The sequence below is a fragment of the Aristolochia californica genome, unplaced genomic scaffold (assembly GCF_029961685.1).
Source record: "Aristolochia californica isolate CCGP_79_NKW_82.1479 unplaced genomic scaffold, dmAriCali1.0.hap1 SCAF_9, whole genome shotgun sequence".
Classification (NCBI taxonomy): domain Eukaryota; kingdom Viridiplantae; phylum Streptophyta; class Magnoliopsida; order Piperales; family Aristolochiaceae; genus Aristolochia; species Aristolochia californica.
Genome location: NW_027182290.1, coordinates 26,454,366 through 26,475,698, shown reverse-complemented (window position 1 = coordinate 26,475,698; position 21,333 = coordinate 26,454,366). Strand labels below are relative to the sequence as shown.

General features: G+C 40.0%; 1 protein-coding gene across 1 annotated transcript in view; it reads left to right on the top strand.

Annotated features, from left to right (window-relative positions):
* The window catches only part of LOC137941486 (uncharacterized), a 52,683-nt gene that overhangs the window by 6,158 nt on the left and 25,192 nt on the right, over positions 1–21,333 (top strand). The window contains exons 2-7 of the mRNA XM_068786924.1: positions 6,998–7,124; positions 7,229–7,475; positions 7,590–7,631; positions 17,119–17,190; positions 17,578–17,713; positions 17,875–18,032. Of these exons, the coding sequence (XP_068643025.1) occupies positions 6,998–7,124; positions 7,229–7,475; positions 7,590–7,631; positions 17,119–17,190; positions 17,578–17,713; positions 17,875–18,032 (782 nt within the window). The remainder of the gene's footprint in view (positions 1–6,997; positions 7,125–7,228; positions 7,476–7,589; positions 7,632–17,118; positions 17,191–17,577; positions 17,714–17,874; positions 18,033–21,333) is intronic.

Here is a 21,333-nt window from a genome sequence, read left to right as displayed (position 1 = left end):
TGAGAGTCCCTCTCTTTGTCTGTGTTATTTATTTTCTATTATGTTGGATTTTTCATACTGTTTTAGGTGTTGTCTAACTAAACTTCTTGAGATGATCTTTTCATTCAAGGGGAAAGGAAAGAAATTAAAATCATGAGAACAATTTGAGGGCTCTCATTGTGCTTCCTTGTATGTTTCGGTTCAAACCTGGGCTGCAAGTTATGTATTCCCCAGCTTAAATGCAAGTTACAGTATAAAAGTATTGAAGAAATGTGGTCCAACGAATAGTTTGACAGTTGCCCAACTCAAATAGTCACATACAACTAAGAATCTTTTTCAAGAAAGTTTTTGTGAGACAAGATGCAGAAGAAAGTCATATCTTTTTAGTGCGTGTCACCTCAATGTCGGCTTGCATATACATTTATCAAGACTTCTGCACTAGCTTCAGTATAATCTGTTTGTGGCCAGCTACGTGTCTGATTGGGGCAGCTTGGTTTCTATAATCTTTATGCACCGACTCGAGGGGAAATGTATAATATATGTTGTAAACAAAGAGCTAAAAGGGTAGTTTTTTCAGAAACTAAGCTAGTGCTCTTAGTTGACTCTTTCTTTTTGAGAAAAGGAATGAACGTCTTAGTTGATTCTCGTAAAAGTAAAATCTTTGACTTCAGAGATTAGGAGGGTTAGGGTCATCTCTGTCAAGGCAGCCATGCTACTGTAAATGTCCATGCTCCAGTGTACTCACCATTGCAGTTTAATGGATTTTCTCTTGCTTTTGTATCTGACATGGCCTACATGGTTCACTCCTTCTATCAACATAGCATCAGATAGAGGAGTATCAGAGCTTCCTTTATTGGCCTCATCCCTAAGAAAGAAGGGGCAAAACTCCCATCAGACTTCCGGCCGATTAGTCTCACCACCAGTACTTACAAGGTGATAGCACGCCTCCTTGCTATTCTCTTCCGGGCGGTTCTCCCTATTGCCATTCATCATGGCTAGAGTGTATTAAGGGAAGGAACATATTAGATGCGGCCATGGCGTGTCACGAGCTCATCCACCACTTTAAGGTTTTAAAGCTCTCTAGATTCATCCTCAAGCTTGATTTTGGGAAAGCCTTCGACAGAGTTAATTGGAAGTTTCTAGACACTCTCCTGGGGAAGATGGGATTTGGAGAAAAATGGTGCTTCTGGATCCAAAGCTGCATCTCCTCTATGAGCTACTCTATTCTACTCAACGGAACTGTTTGCCGGTATTTTAAGGGATCTAGGGGAATCAGACAGGGAGACCCCTATCCCCCTTGCTTTTCAACGTGGTGGCAGAATATCTCTCCTCCTTAATCTATTCAGCCAAGAACTTGGGATGGTTCCTCCCCATGACGGACTGTGCAACTTTTGATATACCGATCCTTCAGTTTGCAGATGACACCATTAGTTTTGGGGTTGGTACTATAGATCAAATCAGGAAGTTGCGTGCTATTGCGGGCTTATTTAAATTGGCTTTTGGTTAAGAGTATCAACTGGAAGAAAACCACTCTCCTAGGCTTTCACATTGACTCATCTGTGCTTCGGGGCATGGTTGATTACTTGGGATGCGCCTTAGAAAACTTGCTAGCTACATATCTAGGGCTCCCACTTTTTGAATCTTGGTTTTCGGCGTTGCTTTGGTCCCCCCTTATTGAGAAATTTGAGAAGAGATTAGCTACTTAGAGGGGTAAGCTTCTATCTACAGTGGGCGATTCACTCTCCTCAAATCTTGCTTGGTAGGGTTGTCAAACTATTTGCTATCATTCATGCATTGTTCGGCCTCAGTTTGCTCCAAGATTGACCCCATCTGTCGGCACTTTCTCTGGAGAGGATTAGAAGACACTTTGAGATATCATTTGGTGAGTTGGATATGCATGCCTCACAATAGGGGTGGATTAGGCATCCGGCCTACAAAGGAAATGAACAAAGCCCTTATGCTCAAGTGGATTTGGAACTTCATCGTCAAGCACAACAACCTATGGAGAGATATAGTCAGGTTCTACCTTCAATTTTTGAATGCTTGGTGGAGAGAGGGTGGCGTCACTCGTCTCTTATACCCAATATGGAAATCAATTCAAAAGCTTCTCCCAGTATTCAGAGATACAAATTTTTTTACATCGACAATGGGAGGACCTCTTCTGGTCGGATGAATGGTGCGGCCCCCACCCCCTCACTGAGGACTTCCCGGGGCTCTCTAGGGTGGCTAGAGACCTCTCTTGCTCCGTGGCCGACTCTTGGAGTGAACATTCGTGGAGTCTCCTGTTTTGTCGGGGACCAAATGATGAAGAAACTGCTGATTTTTGTTCTCTCCTTTCTAGACTCAACAACATTACTATCCGTGAGCATGCTGTCGATAAACTGACATAGAAGCCTAATATCAATGGCCGATTCACAGTTGCTTCCGTCTACTCTCATATCAGATACATGACTACAACATGCCTGAGCATAAGGCAAACCTGGCATGGAGCAAAGACCTCCCTTCTTGCTCAGATAGCGGATTTGGACCTTGCGGAGGAGCAAAGGTACTTGACTTTGGTGGAATATTCCTTCCGAGTCTCTCTCAACTCTAAACTCAATCTATCCTTCATCAAGAGAAAATCCGATGGAAGCAACGAGCTAGATTTAAATGGTTGAAGGAAGGAGATGCCAATTCTAAATTCTTCCATGCTTTGGCTTTGGCTAAACGTAGGTCCAATCGAATTACCTCATTATGTATTAATGATGAGGTAACGTCGTGTCGGACTGATATCACTAATGTGTTGTTGAAGTATTTTTCAGATCTATACTCAGAAGAATCCTACAATAGGCCCAAATTACAGCACATCAGATTCTCTCAGTTATCTCCAGCTGCTGCATCTTTATTAGAGCTTCCTTTCTCGGCCGTGGAAATTGAGCGTGCTGTCCTAGGCATGAAATGTGATAGAGCGCCAGGCCTTGATAGTTTCAATGGTGATTTTCTTAAGAGATTTAGGCCCTTGCTCAAGGAGGACATCTTAGAAATGATTCACAGTTTTTTTAGAAATGGGGTCACCCTCCGCAGTATCAGTGCGTCATTTATTGCATTGGTCCTGAAGAAGGTTAATGTCGAGAGGCCGGAGGATTTCGGACCAATCAGTCTCGTCTCTAGTGCCTACAAAGTCATTGCTAGAATTCTGGCTTATCACCTAAAAGTTTGTCTTCCTACCATCATACACAGAGGGCAAGGTGCTTTCCTTAAAGGAAGAGAGATTCTAGACTCCACTATGGCTGCACTTGAGCTTATTGACCACTTCTAGAGGAATGAGGAGCCCAAAATTGTGTTGAAACTTGATTTAGAGAAGGCGTTTGATAGAGTTAATTGGTTTCTCCTTGACGAGATCATGGGTCGGATGGGTTTTGGTGACAGATGGAGATTTTAGATCAGGAGTTGTGTGGGATTGGCCACATATTCTCTTCTTTTAAATGGCACTGTCTGTGGGGTTTTCAAAGGGTCTAGAGGTATTAGACAAGGCGACCCGCTCTCCCCCCTCCTTTTCAACATGATCGGGGAATTCCTCTCTTCTATGTTTTATCCTGCAGTTAGCCTTGGATGGCTTCCTCCAATCAGCCCTCAACAAGCATTTAATATTCCTATCCTCCAGTATGTAGATGATACTATCATATTTGGGATTGGTAACATTGAGGGAGCAAGGAAGATTAAAGCGATTTTGGGTCTTTTTGAGATAACATCTAGCCAGAAAGTCAATTGGGGAAATACCTCTCTGATTAGATGATACTATCATATTTGGGATTGGTAACATTGAGGGAGCAAGGAAGATTAAAGCGATTTTGGGTCTTTTTGAGATAACATCTGGCCAGAAAGTCAATTGGGGAAATACCTCTCTGATGGGGTTTAACGTTAGTCCTGAGCTTCTTGTAGAAATGGCTAGTTTGTTCGGTTGTTCAACAAGCAATCTACCGTCCACATATCTTGGCCTGCCATTATTCAACAGCCGCATCGGGAAAAGGCTTTGGACTCTAGTGGTTGAGAGGATTGAATCTAGATTGGCAACTTGGACAGGGAGGTTGCTTAGTAAGGCAGGGAGGCTCACCCTTCTCAAATCTTGCATTGCATGTATCCCAAATTATTCTCTATCATTTATGCCATGTCTTGCATCCATATGTAAGACAATAGATAAACTGAAAAGAAGGTTCTTATGGCGAGGATCGAGTGCTACCTTTAAATATCACTTGGTCAAGTAGGATGAAGTTTGTCTGCCAAAAAATTTGGGCGGCCTGGGGATTCGGAAAACCAAAGAAATGAACCAAGCTTTGCTCCTTTAATGGCTATGGAAAATCAATACTCAATCCTCAAACCTTTGGAAGGAAATGGTTATCGCCAAGCTTGGAGGTATGACTCATTGGTGGATATCAGGGGGAAATCAGAGAGGTCTATCTCCAATTTGGAGAACGCTATACCTACTTGTGCCAAAATTTTCAGCTGCCAGCAGATTCTATGTTGGAAATGGTAGGTCTCTCAAATTTTGGGATGATTTATGGTTGGGGTAGGAGCCGCTACAAATTGCCTTTAGAAGTTTGTTTCTCATATCCACTCATATGAATATATCAGTTGCCGATGCTTTCGAGGAGTGTGGTATGAACCTTCATCCTAGAAGAGGACTCTCGGATTCCGAGGCTTTAGAAGCCAGCTGATTGATGGATTCAGTATCTACTATAAAAATCTCGTCTTTTGGTGGCCAGAGAAAAATTGCATCTTCTCAGTATCATCTGCCTTCAGTTTCTTCAATGGTTGGAATCCTTCTCAACAGAATCACGCGGTCTCCTTTGTTTGGCGTCTTTGTGCTCCTCCTAAGATTAAATTCTTTATGTGGAGTGCTTGCCTTGGCAAGATTCTCTTGGCTGACGTGCTTAGAAGAAGAGGTTACCCCTTAGTAGATCCCTTATGCCCTCTCTGCAATATCGAAGTTGAGTCCACTAGTCACATTTTGCTTCAATACATCTTCTCATGGAAGGTGTGGACATCCATTCTCAGCAGGATGGAGATTCAATTCTGTATGGCGGCCGATTTGAGATCATTCAGTAAATCTCTACTTGGTATGTCCCTTCCTGTCTCGGCAAGGTGATGCTATCGGCTTGTGCTAGCTTTATACCGTGAGGTTTATGGAATGAGTGCAATCCCAGAAGGTTTGAAGGAAAAATCGAATCTGTAGATCGGGTGGCAGATCGAGTGATTGGGCATATTTCCTCCTGGCTCCTGATGAAGAAGTCTTTCTCCTCATTTGTGGGAACTCCTATCCGTGATAACTGGTTTAATTTGGCTAGGCTGCACTTGAAGACAAATGCCTGGATTATGCGGGAATGGACCCTTCCTGATCCTGGTTACCTTAAGTTGAACTTTGATGGTTCTTCTTTTGGTAACCTTGGACTCTCAGGTTTCGGAGGGGTTATCTCGGATCACCTAGGTAACCAGCTTTATTCATATGCCGGCCCTCTAGGTATCTCAGACTCTACCTCGGCAGATCTTCACGGCCTCCTCAATGGGCTTCGAGTTTTCGAGATAAGTGCTCCGGCCCTCTCCATGTTGAAGGGAATTCGAAGGTGGTCATTGGCTGGTGCGAGTGTGCATCCCCTCCCCCGTGGCGTCATTGGGACATTTTTTGGGAGATTATTGAAAGTTGTTCATTATTATCTTGTATTTGGTCTCACATTCCGAGATCCGCAAATTTGGCAGTCGATGCGCTTGCTAAAAACGGAGATACCCTACAATCCATGGTTGTCAGGGACATGCTCTCCTCTTTGTAATTTCTGTAATTCTCTTGTTTATATATACACATCCTTTTTAAAAAAAAGGGCAAACCTGGCATGGAAGCTCTCACTGCCTAGTAAAATCAAATTTGTTTGTGTGGATTGCCATCAGAGACCAGATCCTCACCTCCGACAACCTCTACAAAAAAGTCTTCACCGCTCCTGATCGTACTTGTCCCCTTTGTAGTGTGTGTGACGAGACAGTTCAACATATTCTCTTACAATGTGGGTTTTCTTGGCTAAGTTTGGATGAAGATCTTTCAGAAGATTGGCTTCCAAATGGGGTTGCACCAGGACCTCTTCGGTACCTGTGAGATGGTTATGGGGATTCACCTTCCTAGATTGGGCAAGTTAATTCTCTTGGCATGCCTTGCACATGTCCCATGGTGCTTATGGCTTGAGCGAAATAACTGGAGATTCAATTCCAAAGCTAGCACCTCGGATAATACTTCTTATGCAATGGGCCTTATCTCTAGCTAGTTGCATACTAGAAAGGAATTTGCCTCTATATCATGTGTTTCCCTTCGAGAAAATTAGAGCTTGATCACTCATATAGCGGGCCCTTGCAGGACTCAGGTTATGGCTACCTGGGATCCTCCCCCTAGAGACTGTATCAAACTCAATTTTGATGGTAGCACTTTAGGCTGTCTTGGGCCGGCTGGAGCAGGTGGTGTTTTCAGAGATAGCTGTGGAGTTTCAATTCTGTCTTATGTTGGGCCGGTGGGCATTGTTGACTCAAACACTGCTGAAATGAGTGCTCTTCTATTTGACCTCCAAATCTTCAAGGACCGTCTCTATGGCAAACTGCTTATTGAAGCGACTCAAAGGCTGTCATCAGCTGGTGCTCAAAAGAAAGCTCTCCCCCTTGGCGCCATTGGCCTATCACTGATTGTATTGTTGACATTGTGTCCTCAATTCATTGTAATTGGAGTCTCATTCCTAGATCAGCCAATTCCTTGGCTGATAAATTGGCTAAATTCGGAACCTCCCAGCAATCTCTTATTGTTTGGGAAGCTTCCCCCCCTTGTAATCTGCTTATTTGAGCTTTTGATTTAATAAAATTCAACATCATTTAAAAAAAAATACTTGTATATTTCTGAACATCAAGTTAATGGGTCTAACTAGAAGTGATATATTCAGGCATTTGTTTCTATAACACTACCATCGCATCCTTCTTCTTCGTATTGATTTAATTATTTTTTTATTTGCAGCTTTGGATAGAGTACTGTTCTCTTGGAACTATCAGCTCAATGGAGATCAGCTCAATGGAGATGAGCTAGATATTGAAAGGGGGAGAAAAGCTTTTTTCTTACCATCAAATCTATTGCATAAGCATCTGTATGTTTGGTTCTCTAAATTTTCTAGATACTTCTATTTTCCTGTTGACGTTGAATATTCACCATCGGATGTGCCTGTTGGGACATACAATGTCCATTTTGCAGTTTCTCGACTGGTTTCACCAGTGTCCATGGGGGAAGGCCATCATCAGAGTATGCAAAGCTGAGGAAAGAATCTTTAGAAAGTCAATTCGGCAACGTCCTTGGGAGTTACAGGTCACAAAGTGTTTCGGCTGTCTATCGCTTTGGCCCATTTTTGGCTTTGTATAGAGCTGCAATTATCTCATTCCATGTGGCCAAGCTAGCAATTTGGCAATTGTTTGTTCAAGATCTGCAGAAGCGTGCTATTAAGGTAAGTCAGGTGACTCTTAACAAGCTTCAGCTAAAAGTGAGTTCCCTTGGAATGAGATGTGATGCAATAAACTTCTTTCTTTAGTTATCTTGTTTGTTTTTTGTCTTTTGTTAGTTTCGAGAGACTCTAATCCAACTTGGGCCCTTCTATATCAAGGTATGTTCAGTTCATTGTTGAATATAATAGAGGTAAGGGGCTTTTAAAAAAGAATAATAGTATCTGGGGTTATAGTTGGTCTTCTATTTTGCATAAAATTTTTTAGGGTATAGTAGTCTTATCAATGTTAATCTTTGTGGTTTAAACATGAATTGGAAGTCGGCTTTGCGATGGATATAGTACCTTGTATAGAAAATAAAACTATTATGCTTATGGGGTCCAATATGTGGTATGGGTATGGGTGTTAGGCTGGGCTACCATAGTATGGGATAAATTTAAGGAATAACTTTTTGCATGTCAGCTTTGGACCTTTTGGTTGGCTATGTATTTAACAATTGATATTAAAGCCTGCACCATGTATTTTTTTTGAATACTGAAGGTGGCAACCTACCAAAAGGCCTACTTATTGCTGGATTAAGAGTTTTCCCAAAGTTGGAAAAGATTACTTTGGATTGCTTGTTCGCTCCCCTTAGGATTGTTGGATTAAGAGTATCACAAAGGCCTACTTTGGATTGTTGTTAAATTTTGCTACTATTTTTCAACTCCTTTTAGTCTTTAATCCTATGTGTGTTCACATTTGTTAATGTTCTCATGCGCAACATAATTTCACAATCTAAGCAAATACACAAACAATTGAGTACATGCTATAGCAAAATACAAAGAATGCACATGATTTATGATGGTTCACAATTCTGCTTTGTAGAGCTTGTTTGCTCCCCTAGATGCTTTTGCATTTCGGAGTTTCATCATGTTTAGGTTGCTCAATGGCACTTACGGAAAATTGCCTGTAAGGCTGATTATAGTGGTGCTCAGGAACTTGCATCACTCAATTGATCACAACAACCAACTTACACAAGTTTAACCTCACATAGGTTTACAATGACAAACTTGGTTATCCTACCTCGACTCACAAAGGGATTTTCAATAGTTAACTAGGCAATCCTGCCTAGCTCCAAAACAACACACTAGGCACTTCAGGCCTAAACTTAATAATAGAATTTTTAGCACCACTTGCTTATGTAGGGACTCATGGTTTACACAACAGTCACAACATTGTAAGGCTTACCAACCTTTTTCTCCTCAGCTAAACAGGTTTATCTCAAACAACTTGAGATGATGACGGTCTGGCCTTACCAAAGACGTGACCCAAAGTGCATGGCTTACTTGCTTAGAATTTTAGCTCAATATCAATAGTCTCCTTAAAGGCAAATCTCACAATTCAGGCACAATAAATGGATCCACCAATGCAAAGTACCTATTTTATATGGTAACAGCTAGAATAATCTTTAATGACATAATTCCAATATTTAAAAGCAAGAGAGTAATTTAGATTGGTTTTGAGAGGCAACACTTAGAAGCAGCTCAATTTAAAACATTCTTGATGCATATAATTAGTAGTTTAAGTGTTGGTTATCATCAAAGTTATCTTAATGGGGATTTTGAGACCAACATTCTTCCTCTTTTTCATGATGAAAATACTCATAAGCATATGAAAACATGAGTTTAAATGATTGCATAATCATAAACAAATATTGAAAAACTCCAGAGTTTTATATCTATCTTTTTATCTTGACTTCCCCTTTTGAGGTTTGTTATATGCCCACTTGGATTTTTATATGCCTCCTGATTTTACTCCCCCTTTTGACAGCATCAAATTTATATAGTAGGGACTATAGAGATGCTACCTTTGTCATCAGACAATGCTCTCGTTTTGGCTATTGCATTTGACACTCCCTGTTGTATGTGATGTACACTTTGTTATGTACATCTACTCTCCCCTTTATCTTTTACACTCTCCTACATGTTTTATGATTTATAAGCAACGTCAAATACTATTTTTTTTTAAATGATACTGAACTTTACTAAGAGAGCTCAAACGAGTAAATTACAAGAGGGGAAACCTTCCCAAACAATGGGAGATTGTTGGGAGGTTTCGAATTTTGCCAATTTTTCAGCCAAAGAAGTGGCTGATCTAGGAACGAGGTTCCAATTACAATGGATGGATGACACAATGTCAGCAATACAATCAGTGATTGGCTAGTGGCGCCAAGGAGGAGAGCTATCTTTTGAACACTAGTTGATAACAGTCTTTGAGTCTCCTTCGATAATCAACTTGCCATGAAGCCACTCTTTAAAGATTTGGAGGCCGAATAGAAGAGCACTCACTTCAGCAGTATTTGAATTAGCAATACCCACCAACCTTGCATAGGATAAAATAGGGTCTCCATTGTTGTTTCTGAAAACACCGTGCACATACTATTACAATCAAAGAGCGTGCACATTCACAAACAAGTTTCAAATACACTGACAATCAATGTACAACCATCTTATGGGGGATCTTGAGACCTAACATTGGGTCTTAGTTCATAGATATTTGAGGCATCTTTTAGTTAGGGTGTATCCTCTCTTAATGAGGAGTAAAGCTACCATGGGATGGCTAACATTTTAGTGAAGTTTTTCACATAACTTTCCACCTAGGAGCGCTACAACCGTCCTATTTTGTACCAACTTGAGTATAACTTCATTTCCTCTTCGGATGTGGACTTCTTAGAGCTGCCATTCAGTACTCAAGAAATCGAGGCTGCTACTCTTGGCCTCCCTAAAGATAGAGCCCCTGGTCCTGATGGCTTTAATGGCGAGTTCTATAAAAAATTCTGGGAGGTCATAAAAAATGATGTTTTTGCTTTTGTTCAAAATTTTCATCAAATGGGGATCACTCACAAGGCTGTGGGAGCTTCATTCATTGTCCTTATTCCAAAAAAAGCAAACTCTGCATTACCTCAAGATTTTCGTCCAATTAGTCTCACCACGAGTTATACATTGGACAAATTTTGGCCAATCGTTTGAGAATTCTCCTTCCCAAGATCATTAGCCCTTGTCAAAGTGCTTTTATTCGTGGTCGAAATATCCTTGATTCTGCCATGGCTGCACATGAATTGTTGGATACCTTCAAAGATTAAAAAAAACCCAGGTTTGTCTTGAAACTCGATTTTGAAAAAGCATTTGATCATGTAAATTGGAAACTTGTTGACCAGTTGTTTCATAAGATGGGATTTAGCTCACGATGGAAGTTTTGGATGAGGAGTTGCATTTCGAATGTTTCATATTCTGTGTTACTCAATGGTAAAGCTTGTGGATATTTTAATCCAACTAGAGGTATTCGGCAAGGGGACCCATTATCTCCGTTCATCTTCACTCTCATTGCTGAACATCTTGCCTCAATGGTTCGTCTTGCCAAAAATTCTGGGTGGCTGCAATCTATCTCTGATGACCTATCTCAAGACATTTCTTTGCTGCAATATGTTGATGATACTATTCTCTTTGGGGAAGGTACGTTAGCAGAAATTTCTCATATTAAAGCCCTGTTAAATTTATTTGAAATCTCTTCTGGTCAGAAAGTTAGTTGGTCAAAATCATCAATTACTGGTTTTAATATTGATCCTTCTGTGTTAAATTCCATGGCCCAATATTTGGGATGTAAAATTGCTTCGCCTCCATGTACTTATCTGGGATTGCCTTTATCTCCTTCATTACCCTCTAAAAGCTCTTGGCATCCTGTTATTGAGCTTTTGGAAGGTCGTCTGGCTACTTGGAGAGGAAGATTCTTATCCAAGGCTGGAAAACTTGTTCTAATTAAGTCTTGTATGCATGGAATACCTTCTTATTTCCTTTCACTTTATCGATGTCCTGCCTTTGTTTGCCAAAGAATTGAACAACTCAAAAGAAATTTCCTTTGGGGTGGACCAAATGGTGAAAGGAAATACTCTCTGGTGAAATAGGTTGAGGTTTGTAAACCAAAATCTCTTGGTGGGCGTGGGATCCGTGATACTGTCACTACAAATTTAGCATTGTTACTTAAATGGATCTGGAAATTTAACTTATTTCCTGAATTAATTTGAAGAAAATTGGTGTCAGTAAAAGCGAATAAATTGTTGGGTTGGTGGACTGAGGGTGGGCGATGTAATAAGCTGTCTCTAGTATGGAAAAATTTTGTAAAGTTATTACCTGCTTTCAAATCTGCTGTAAAATGTTACTTGGGCACGGGTTCTGTGACAAGATTCTGGACCGATTGGTGGATTGGTACTGAGAGCTTCAACAATAGCCACAACTTGATATCAAATCTGGCAAGAAATACTGAAGTCTCTATTTCTGACCTGCTAACTGATTCAGGAGGGTGGAACCTAAATTTCAGAAGATCACTCTCAGACTATGAGGCCTTAGTGGCTTCTGATCTCATCACAATGTTGTCTTCGGTGAGTCTAAAAAATTCAGCAGATACTCTCATTTGGATGCCCAACTCGAAAGGTAATTTTTCTACTTCCACTGCTTATAGCTTCCTATGCTCCTCCAACCACCCACAAATAAATCATCCATTTGCCATTGCATGGACTCTTCATGCTCCCCCTCGTGCAAAATATTTTATATGGATTGCCTGTTGGGACAAAGTCCTTACGTCGAACACCTTAATTCGAAGAGGTGCCCATGTCCTTGATCCTCTTTGCCCCTTTTGCCAAACTTCTACATAGACTCTCCCACATCCTCCTACATTGCGAGTATGCCTTTTTTGTGTGGACTAGCCTTTTAAACAAAATCGGTTTCCAATTCTGTTCCTCTCATAATCTCCCTTCTACCATCCTTTCAGTTACAAATACCAGCCTACCAAAACTCGGAAAAATATTAATATCTTGCTGTGTAGGCCATCTTATTTGGGCATTATGGAACAAAAGGAATAATTGAAAATTCAACCTGAAGTTTATTTCTAAAGAAATATTGGTTGAAAAAATTATTGGTCAAGTTACTTTGTGGATTTTATTGCAAAAGGAATTTTGTGATCATCGAGGGACAAACTTTCGCGAAAATTGGCACATTGCAGCAGCAAGGCCCCCTGTTATGGTGAGTTGGTCCCTTCCCCCTATTGGCCATTTTAAGTTGAACTTTGATGGTAGCGCATATGAGTGTCCGGGCCCTGCTAGTTTTGGTGGAGTTGTTCATGATGAAAATGGGATTCTTCTTTTTTCTTTTGCCGGGCCAATTGGAAATTCGGATTCTACAACGGATGAATTAACTGGATTATTACATGGACTTCGGATTTTCAAAAGTCGTGCTTCTGGGCCCCTTTGCATTAAAGGTGACTCAAAAGTGGTTATCAATTGGTGTGCAAATAAAGATCGTCCTCCGTGGCGGCATTGGGATACGTATTATGATATATGTAATTTAATTTCTACTTTAAATTGTAAATGGAATTATATTCCTAGATCTGCTAATCATTTAGCGGATGCCCAGGCTAAACTAGGTGTCTCTCTCCAATACCTTGTTGTGGAAGGAGGCCTTGTTTAACAAGGTATTGTAATCTCTCTTTTTCTTTTAATACAACTTACACATCTTATTTCAAAAAAAAAAAAAAAAAAGCTGCCAATGACTTCATGTTCACCTATGGCTGCTAGGTGATTTCCTATAGTCTAGATTTCTATCTTGGATGTTCCTTTTATCATCCCTTACTAAAAAAAGTAAGAAATTGAGGAAGAAAGAGAAAGGAAGAGGGAATAGAGAGAATGAAGGAGAAGAGTGTTTGAGGCAGCACACATTGGAGGCCAAAAGTCGATCTCCCTTTCCTTTTATTTCACTCAAGTAATGATAAAGGTAAGTTTACAATAATACCCCTCTTAACCTCTACTCGTATAACTTTATGTATGCGAATCAAACATGAACCGTAGGTTCCTAACATTAACTATAATCTATTGCTAACTCTAGAAGTATACACTAATAAGGAGAATGATCAAAATACCCTTGTATAGATTTTAACACTCCCCCTCAAGTTGGAGCGTGTATATCAAGAAGGCCCGACTTGTTACAAAAAAAATTACTCTTTCCTGCCCAAAGCTTTAGTGACAATATCACTAGTCTGATCAATTGACCCAACATATGGTGTGACCACTGTTGCACTCATAACTGCATCACAGATGGAGTGACAATCAACTTCTATATGTTTTGCAAGTTCATGAAATCCAAGGTTGCTTGCAATAAATGTAGCAACTTGATTATCACAATGCATAATGATGGCCTCTGTAGTAATAAAGCTCATCTCCTACAACACCGATCTGACCCACACGATTTTACGTACTGTATGTGCCATTGCTCGGTATTCAACTTCTACACTTGAAAGTGAGTTAATACATTCTGTTTCTTACTCTTCGAGCTAACCAAGTTTCCACCAACAAAAAAACAATAACCAGAAGTAGGTTTTCTATCTAGTTTTGACCCTGCGTTGTCTGCATCTAAGTATGCCTCAATCTTTAAGTGACCGTGGGGTGCATAAAATAAACCTTTTCCTATTGCTCCCTTTAAGTATCGTAAAATCCTTTGGATGCCTCCAAATGAACCTTATAGGGACATTCCATGAACTAGCTGACCATACTGACAACCAATGATATGTTTGGGTGTGTGACAGTAGCATAAATGCGCTTACCTACAAGCTGCCAATACATAGTCTTGCCCTTGAGCTCTAGACTATCACCTTCATGTAGGTTATGACTAACTTCTATAGGAGTTTCTATAGGCTTCTGCCCTAGTAACCCATACTTGTGAAACATGTCATATATTTCTTTTGAGTTGACACAATTTCTGCTTTACTCGTAGCACCCATAAGGCCCATAAAATATTCCAGGGACTTTAGTTTGAAAATGCTTTGCAAGATGTATTTTCACCTCCTCAATTCCTTGCTTATCACTTTCAGATCGTATATATCATTAACATAGACAAGTATAACCACAATTTCTGTATGTCTTCTAAGAATAAATAAGAAATGATTACAATGACTTCTAAAAAAAACCCAATACCATAACTATCGTGTTGAACTTGTCAAACCATGACCTGGGACTCTGTTTAAGACCATAAATAGCCTTATTCAACTTACATACATTCGCAAGTCACCATATAAAAACGCATTTTGAAGTCCAGCTTGGGTAATGCCCAACCTTAAACAAGAATCAAAACAGAAGATAACCAGGCTACAAGAGTGAGTTTCAAACATATCAACGCCGTAAGTTTAAGTATATCTTTTAGCCACAAGATATGCCTTATACTGTTCAATAGATCCGTCAACATTGTATTTGACGGTATATACTACCCACAACTGATGCATCCGAAGGCAACTCACATAGAGTCCAACACCCATGGTCCAATGGAGCCTCCATCTCAACGTCCATAGCTTGTTTCTATAAGGGAGATGACAAAGCTTCTTGCATTGAACAAAGAATAGCTTAAGAAGACAATTATAGGGCAAAAGATTTAAGGACTTCGACAAAGAATGAAAAGAAACAAAATGAGAAATAGGATTCTGTGTACAGATGCAAACACCTTTACGGACAATAACAAGTGTGACTAAAATTGCAATGTTTACTTGCTTACAATTGCAGCTTAATATCAATAGCCTTTTAATAGGCAAATCTCATAATTCGACCACAATCAATAGATATAAGGATCCAAAGTATCTATTCTATATAATAATAACTCAAGTAGTCCGCAGTGACTTGATTTCATAATTTAAAGCGCAAGATTAAATTAGATTGGTTTTGAAATGGGGGAGGCAGAACTTAGAAGCAGCTCAATTTAAAACTAATTTTAATAATATAAGCTCACAAGTAGTGATTTGAACTAACTATTTTTTATTACAAAGTATAGGGTTTTTTTCAGATCTGCTTGGTCAAGATCAATAAAAATATTTCAAAGTTTATACATCCTTATTTCAAAAAAAAAAAAAAGATCAATAAAAATATTTCAAAGTATAAGCTCAATGATGCTTGGATTTTTTAACAACAACCACCCCAAATAATCAATACTTTGTGAAAGTCTCTTCAAATTTAAGTGCTGGAATGAATAATGTGATTTTAGAGTATGGGTATAAAGATTCTAGCACATGAGGTGTTGAGTAATGAAGATTTCAAAGTCTATGCTCAGAAATACTTAGCTCTATGATAGTTGGTTTTTTGAAAATTCAAATCCAATATCCAAATTCAATTCCAAAATATGAGAGTGCTTGGGAGTGGTTGTTTTCACCTTAGGAATTGAGGGTAACAAATCTTGGGGTGAAATCAACTTAAATAGACAAGTTCTCAATGTCCAAAAATAGAATTGTCGAGCTAGGAAACGTCCTTTCCAAAACTCGATGACATCTCGATTAAAAATCACAATAAAAGGCTTAATATTTTCGTGATGAGCTGCACAGATAGGCCACTTATAGATTTTGAAGACCTGTTTTGGGCCAAATTGAAGCTTTTAATCTCGTTTGAAACTTTTCTAGGATGCATCATTCGGATGGCTAGTCGAACGGATGCTTCCAGTAGTTTTTATCTCTTATGATTGACAAATGGTGTTGGTACTATCGGACAACCTTTGTAAATCACCTTCTTCCTTTTCTTCTAGCTGGTAGGATGGCTGGGCGGATAGGTGCTTACAGTATCTTTGATTGACGCGGGGGGGGGGGGGGGTCATGTGCCCTTGTTTTCTCCTTTTTCTTTTTCTCCTTCGTTGGCTAGGCATTTGGATGTCTAGTTGGACGGACTTTTCATAGCCTTTTCTTCTCTTTTGTTGAGTTGGACGGGGACGTCCAGTCGGACAATCTACCTTGCTTGCTGTGCTAAGCTTTCTTGTCTGGTCGGATGGTGTTGCTAGGTAAGACTTACGGTATGCTCCTGGCATGAGCTGTTTGTCCTTTTCTCTATGGGCCCTTCAGACGGTCCTTGGCCAGTTAAATGTATATATTGCTAGAAGTTTTTAGAGGTTTTTTGAGTTGCAAGACATACTTAATACACATAATTAGTAACTTAAGTATTTGGTATCATCAAAATTATCTCAATGAGGATATTAAAACCAATAGATTGTCCCTTATGCAATTATGCATAATGGATAACAGTGGTTAATAACTTCTATGGGAATGATAAAGAAGTAATAGCAGTTCCATTCGTCCATTTCTTCATCTGTGTGAAAGTCTTGTAGGCATCCCTATGATTATGAGTCATCAATGGCTGTTGTCAGTTACTCATTTTACAATTTTAGATTTGGCTCACTGTTATAATCTTGTAATTGAGGTTCTGTTTCTTGCATTAGACCTAGCAATACTTTATGACATTGAGTTTCCAGCACGTGGTTGATATTAGCAGATTAGATATTATGAGGTTAACTAAATATACTTGTCTTAACTGTTTTATTAAAGTCCTCTCTTCATGACTGTTTGAAACTACTTCAATGTGCTGCGGACGTGAGCTTATCTCATACTGGCCTTGGTCTTGAAGTGACTTGGAAAATTTGCTGATGCAACATGTGAGAGTGGCTTTCTATTTATTTATTTTATAGAGTTGCTGAAATGAAACTAAACATGGTGCATTTTGGAAAGTGCACTGAACGAAAAAGACATTTTCTTGTGATGCATCTTTCTGATATCTTTCATATTCTCATTATCATGCTTTAGTTGACTTTTATGAGCTTACAGCTGGGGCAGGCACTAAGCACTCGGCCTGATATATTATCAAAAACTTACTGTCAGGAACTTGCAAAATTGCAGGTATGCTTCTTGAGGCTGCAGATGCTTGTTATACACTTGTTGCTTTCCTGAAATTCGTTGATTGTTCTAGACATTCTGAACCATGAAAAAACCAGTTTGCTGGTTGTTTTCTTTTAAACTTTTAAAATTGCATATTTGTACTCGAAGCTCTAATGTGGTTTGTCCAGTCTCAAAACTAAATTTCATTGAATATAAGCTTCTTTGCCTATTGTACTGTCAGATTACCTAGTCTTTATAAGATGTCAAGTTAACTGAAACAAAACAACGTATGTCATCCCTTGTCTTTTTAGTTTATCACCAATGGCCTTATGATTATTTTTACTTCATTTTCAGTGCTATTGTTTCCTCCATCAGTAATTGAATTGGTCTTAATTGATCAATTTCCAGGATCAAATACCGCCCTTTTCAAATCATGTTGCAATCAAATCCATTGAATCTCAACTGGGTGCTCCCATATCACAAATATTTGCAGACATCAGTCCAGAACCTATTGCTGCTGCATCTCTTGGGCAGGTGTATAAAGGTTTGAGGCTTTGTCATTATGCATGGCAGAGATTCTTAGTGGTTTTTATTTGTTATCCTCCTAGTTTCAAGCTCCATTTGCACTTAATTTTTCTTTGCTCAGGACATCTTTATTGTATCTTTTAGTCTAAATGTCTTCTTCTGTTGCTACAAGTCATGCAGCTCATCTGTTCTCTGGCGAGCTTGTTGCAGTAAAGGTACAGAGACCGGGAATGTTGCTCACTTTGACACTCGATGCCCTCCTGTTTCATATGATTGGAGGGCAATTGAAACGGTTTGCTAAAGCTCGGAAGGATTTATTGGTGGCAGTGAATGAAATGGTAAGGGTTGATACTAACACACAATCTAGAAGAAAGAGTTGGTTATGAATGAATGTAGCAAAGGAACTCTAAGAAAAACAGAGAAGAACAATATAAAATTGAGCTTTAGATGCTCTGAGATTTTGCTAACTTCATTCTGATCAAATGCTGCATCAACTCCGTTCACTCTTTACATTTTTTTTTTTTATGAAGGATGATTTTATTAAAAGAAACGGAGAAAAAGGGGAGCTAACCCCTAACAACAAGGAAGCTCCCTGCTTGGCCAAACAATCGGCCACAAAATTTGCTGATATCGGAATGTGAGACCATAAAAATCAAACAAACTAACAATCGGCCTCTGAGTCTCCCTCGATGTGAATGGGCCCTGCACAGTGATCGCGGAAAACACAGAGCCCATTAAGAAGACCGTGTGGCTCAGCCGTCGTAGAATCTGCAATACCGAGAGGGTCAACGACAGAAATGGTTTGGTTCCCAAAAGAATCATGAACCACTCTGCCAAAACCTACTAGACCAGGGTTGCCAAGGGAGGAGACGTCAAAGTTTAATTTAAGGACTCCAGCAGGTAGCGGGGTCCAGTCAGAACACAGCTGGGGATTTTGAATTTGTATGGAGCTGGGCAAGACAACCCTTGTTCCTAATGGAAGATCCCGAGAAGGGGGAAAAGGCTTTTTGAGAGTGAAGCCAAGTAGTAATAGAACCTGAGATGGTTTCAGTGATTCTTTCTTGGGAATTGAACCTGGCATTGAATCTCCTTTGATTGCGCTCTAGCCAAAGCCCCCAAGGAATGAAAGACGAGCGAGCCTAGATCAATATTCTCCCAAGACTGGGGACGGAAGTCCTTGCAAGCATCCGACAGGTTGTGGGAAGATCCGTGGGAAAGCAAAACTGTAACCCAATGCAGCTAATAATCGACATCCAAATCTCCCATGAGAAAGGGCATGAAAGGAGTAGGTTGCTGACAGTTTCCTCAGTTACATGACAAAAAGGGCAAATGGGTTCAACCCCAAGTTGGCCACGTTTTCTGAGATTGTCAGCAGAGAGAATTTTGTTGAGGCAAACACTTCACATGAAGAACTTTACTTTTGGAGGGGTGCTGAGGCGCCAGGTGAACAATACCACATGTCTAGAACTGTGAGAGAGCCATTCATGTATAGCGAGATAGGCGGAGGACACCGAAAAAGAGCCACTCTTATCTGGCCACCAGATTAATTTATCAACTTTGCTAGCTTGTATCTTGGTCGACTGAATTGCTTCCAAAAGGTGACTCGCCTCCAGAGCTTCTAAGTCCGATAGTCCCCGTCGAGGGTCAATGTTCCATCCCCCATTATTAGCGACTTCAACAACTGAGCTTCTCCTCAATTTGGAAATTTGGAAGAGGTTCGGAAAAGAGTTCTGAAGAGGCACCTCTCCTGACCACCAATCTTCCCAAAATTTAATTGATTGGCCATTACCCACATAAAATCGGATTGACGAAGAGAAAATCAGGAGAAGCAGATAGAGAGATATCTAGATAGGGGATAAACGCCTTTTGTTTCCCTCCTCAATCCACCAGTTCGAGGAGATGCCGAGCTTTGCTTGCACCATATCTTTCCAGCGGTTTGGAATGGATTAGTTAAATCTCCAAATCCATTTAAGGAGTAGGGCATGATTCATATCTCTGGTGAGACGGATCCCGAGGCCACCAAGAGATTTTGGAACACAGATCTCCTCCCAACTGACCAAAAGGTTCTTGAAATCAGAGTTGGATCCCCTCCATAAAAAAACGCTTCTTCATCTTATCCAGTTGTCGATAAACAGAGGCAGGGCACGGCAGAAAAGATAAATAGTAGTTTGGAGTTCCTGCAATACATGATTTTAGAAGGTTGAGCCTTCCTGCCTTGCTGAGTAGTCGACCCTTCCAGGTGGCAAGGCGCATCTCTAGTTTTTCAATAACTGGGGACCAGAGGTTTTTGCATATTTGGCCCAAAAATAGGGGAAGTCCGAGATAAGTGCAGGGGGTGGACGAGACTAAGCAGCCGAGGACTTCCGCCATTTCTGAGAGGGAGCTTGGGTTGATATTGAATCCAATCAAGGACGTCTTCCCCCAATTAACCTTCTGACCTGAGCTAATCTTAAAGAGTTCGAGAACCGCCTTAATTCTTCTAATACTGTCTATTGTTCCTTCTCCGAAAATCAAAGTGTCGTTCGCTTATTGAAGTACAGAGATATCAAAAGCCGAAGAGGTGCTAGTTGGGGTGAGCCATCCACATTCTTTAGCTGAATAGAATATAGCATAAATGAATTCTGCTACAATGTTGAATAAAAGTGGGGTGAGAGGGTCTCCCTGTCTCAGCCCCCTTGAGCCTTTAAAACATCCGCAAGTTGTTCCATTTAGGATGAGGGAATATGATGCGGAGGACAGACAACTCTTGATCCATTATCTCCAACGCCCTCCACACTTTACATTTAGCTTCCTAGACCTGTTAAAACTCATCTACAGACTCTCTAAACTAATTAAAATCACTATAACAGAATTTTCTTGGGACATTATCCAGATAGAAGTTAACTTTCTAAACTGAAACAACTATAGACATATTTAAGTACAAGACCTTACTCCTTTCCAGAGTACAATAGGACAATCGTACAATCAACAAGTCCTAATTGGACATAGGAATGTGAGCTGGATCTTGAGGTGTGTTAGATAATGGTGGAGGCTCTGCAGGTAAAAGTGGGCTGATTGTATCCATTGGTGAAGAAGGAAGATCTTTTGTAGTTGAGGTAATAGGCTGTTTATCTCTTCCTCCTGTTTCAGTGACACTGTCTTACATGGAATAGTCAGAGGAATAGCATCAAAGAACTCAACTAATGCTGATTGGACAGAAAATAGGAATCAGGTTCGAAAAATTCACATTAGTGGAAATATACAACTTCTTTTTGATAGACCGTGACATTTTTAAACTTCTTGCACACAAGAATAGGCCACAAAAGCGTATTTAAGTGAATGGGGGGAAGTTTTTCTAGATCAGGAGAAGGAACATGAACAAAGCTTGCACAACCAAATACCTGAGATGTAGAAAATAAAAGCTGGTCAAGACATAAGACCTTGATATGGATATCACCATCCAAAACATTAAAAAGAACTTGGTTAATCAAGAGCACAGCCTCTCCCGAATAAATTTGGGTGCTTTCATCTGAAATAATAAAGTTCATGCAATTTTTAATAGGTGCTTATTTTTCCTCTCTGCCACTCCATTTGATTGAAGATGTAGGGACAAGAAGTTTGATGAAGAATACCATTAGATGCATCTAGAAGTTAAAGATT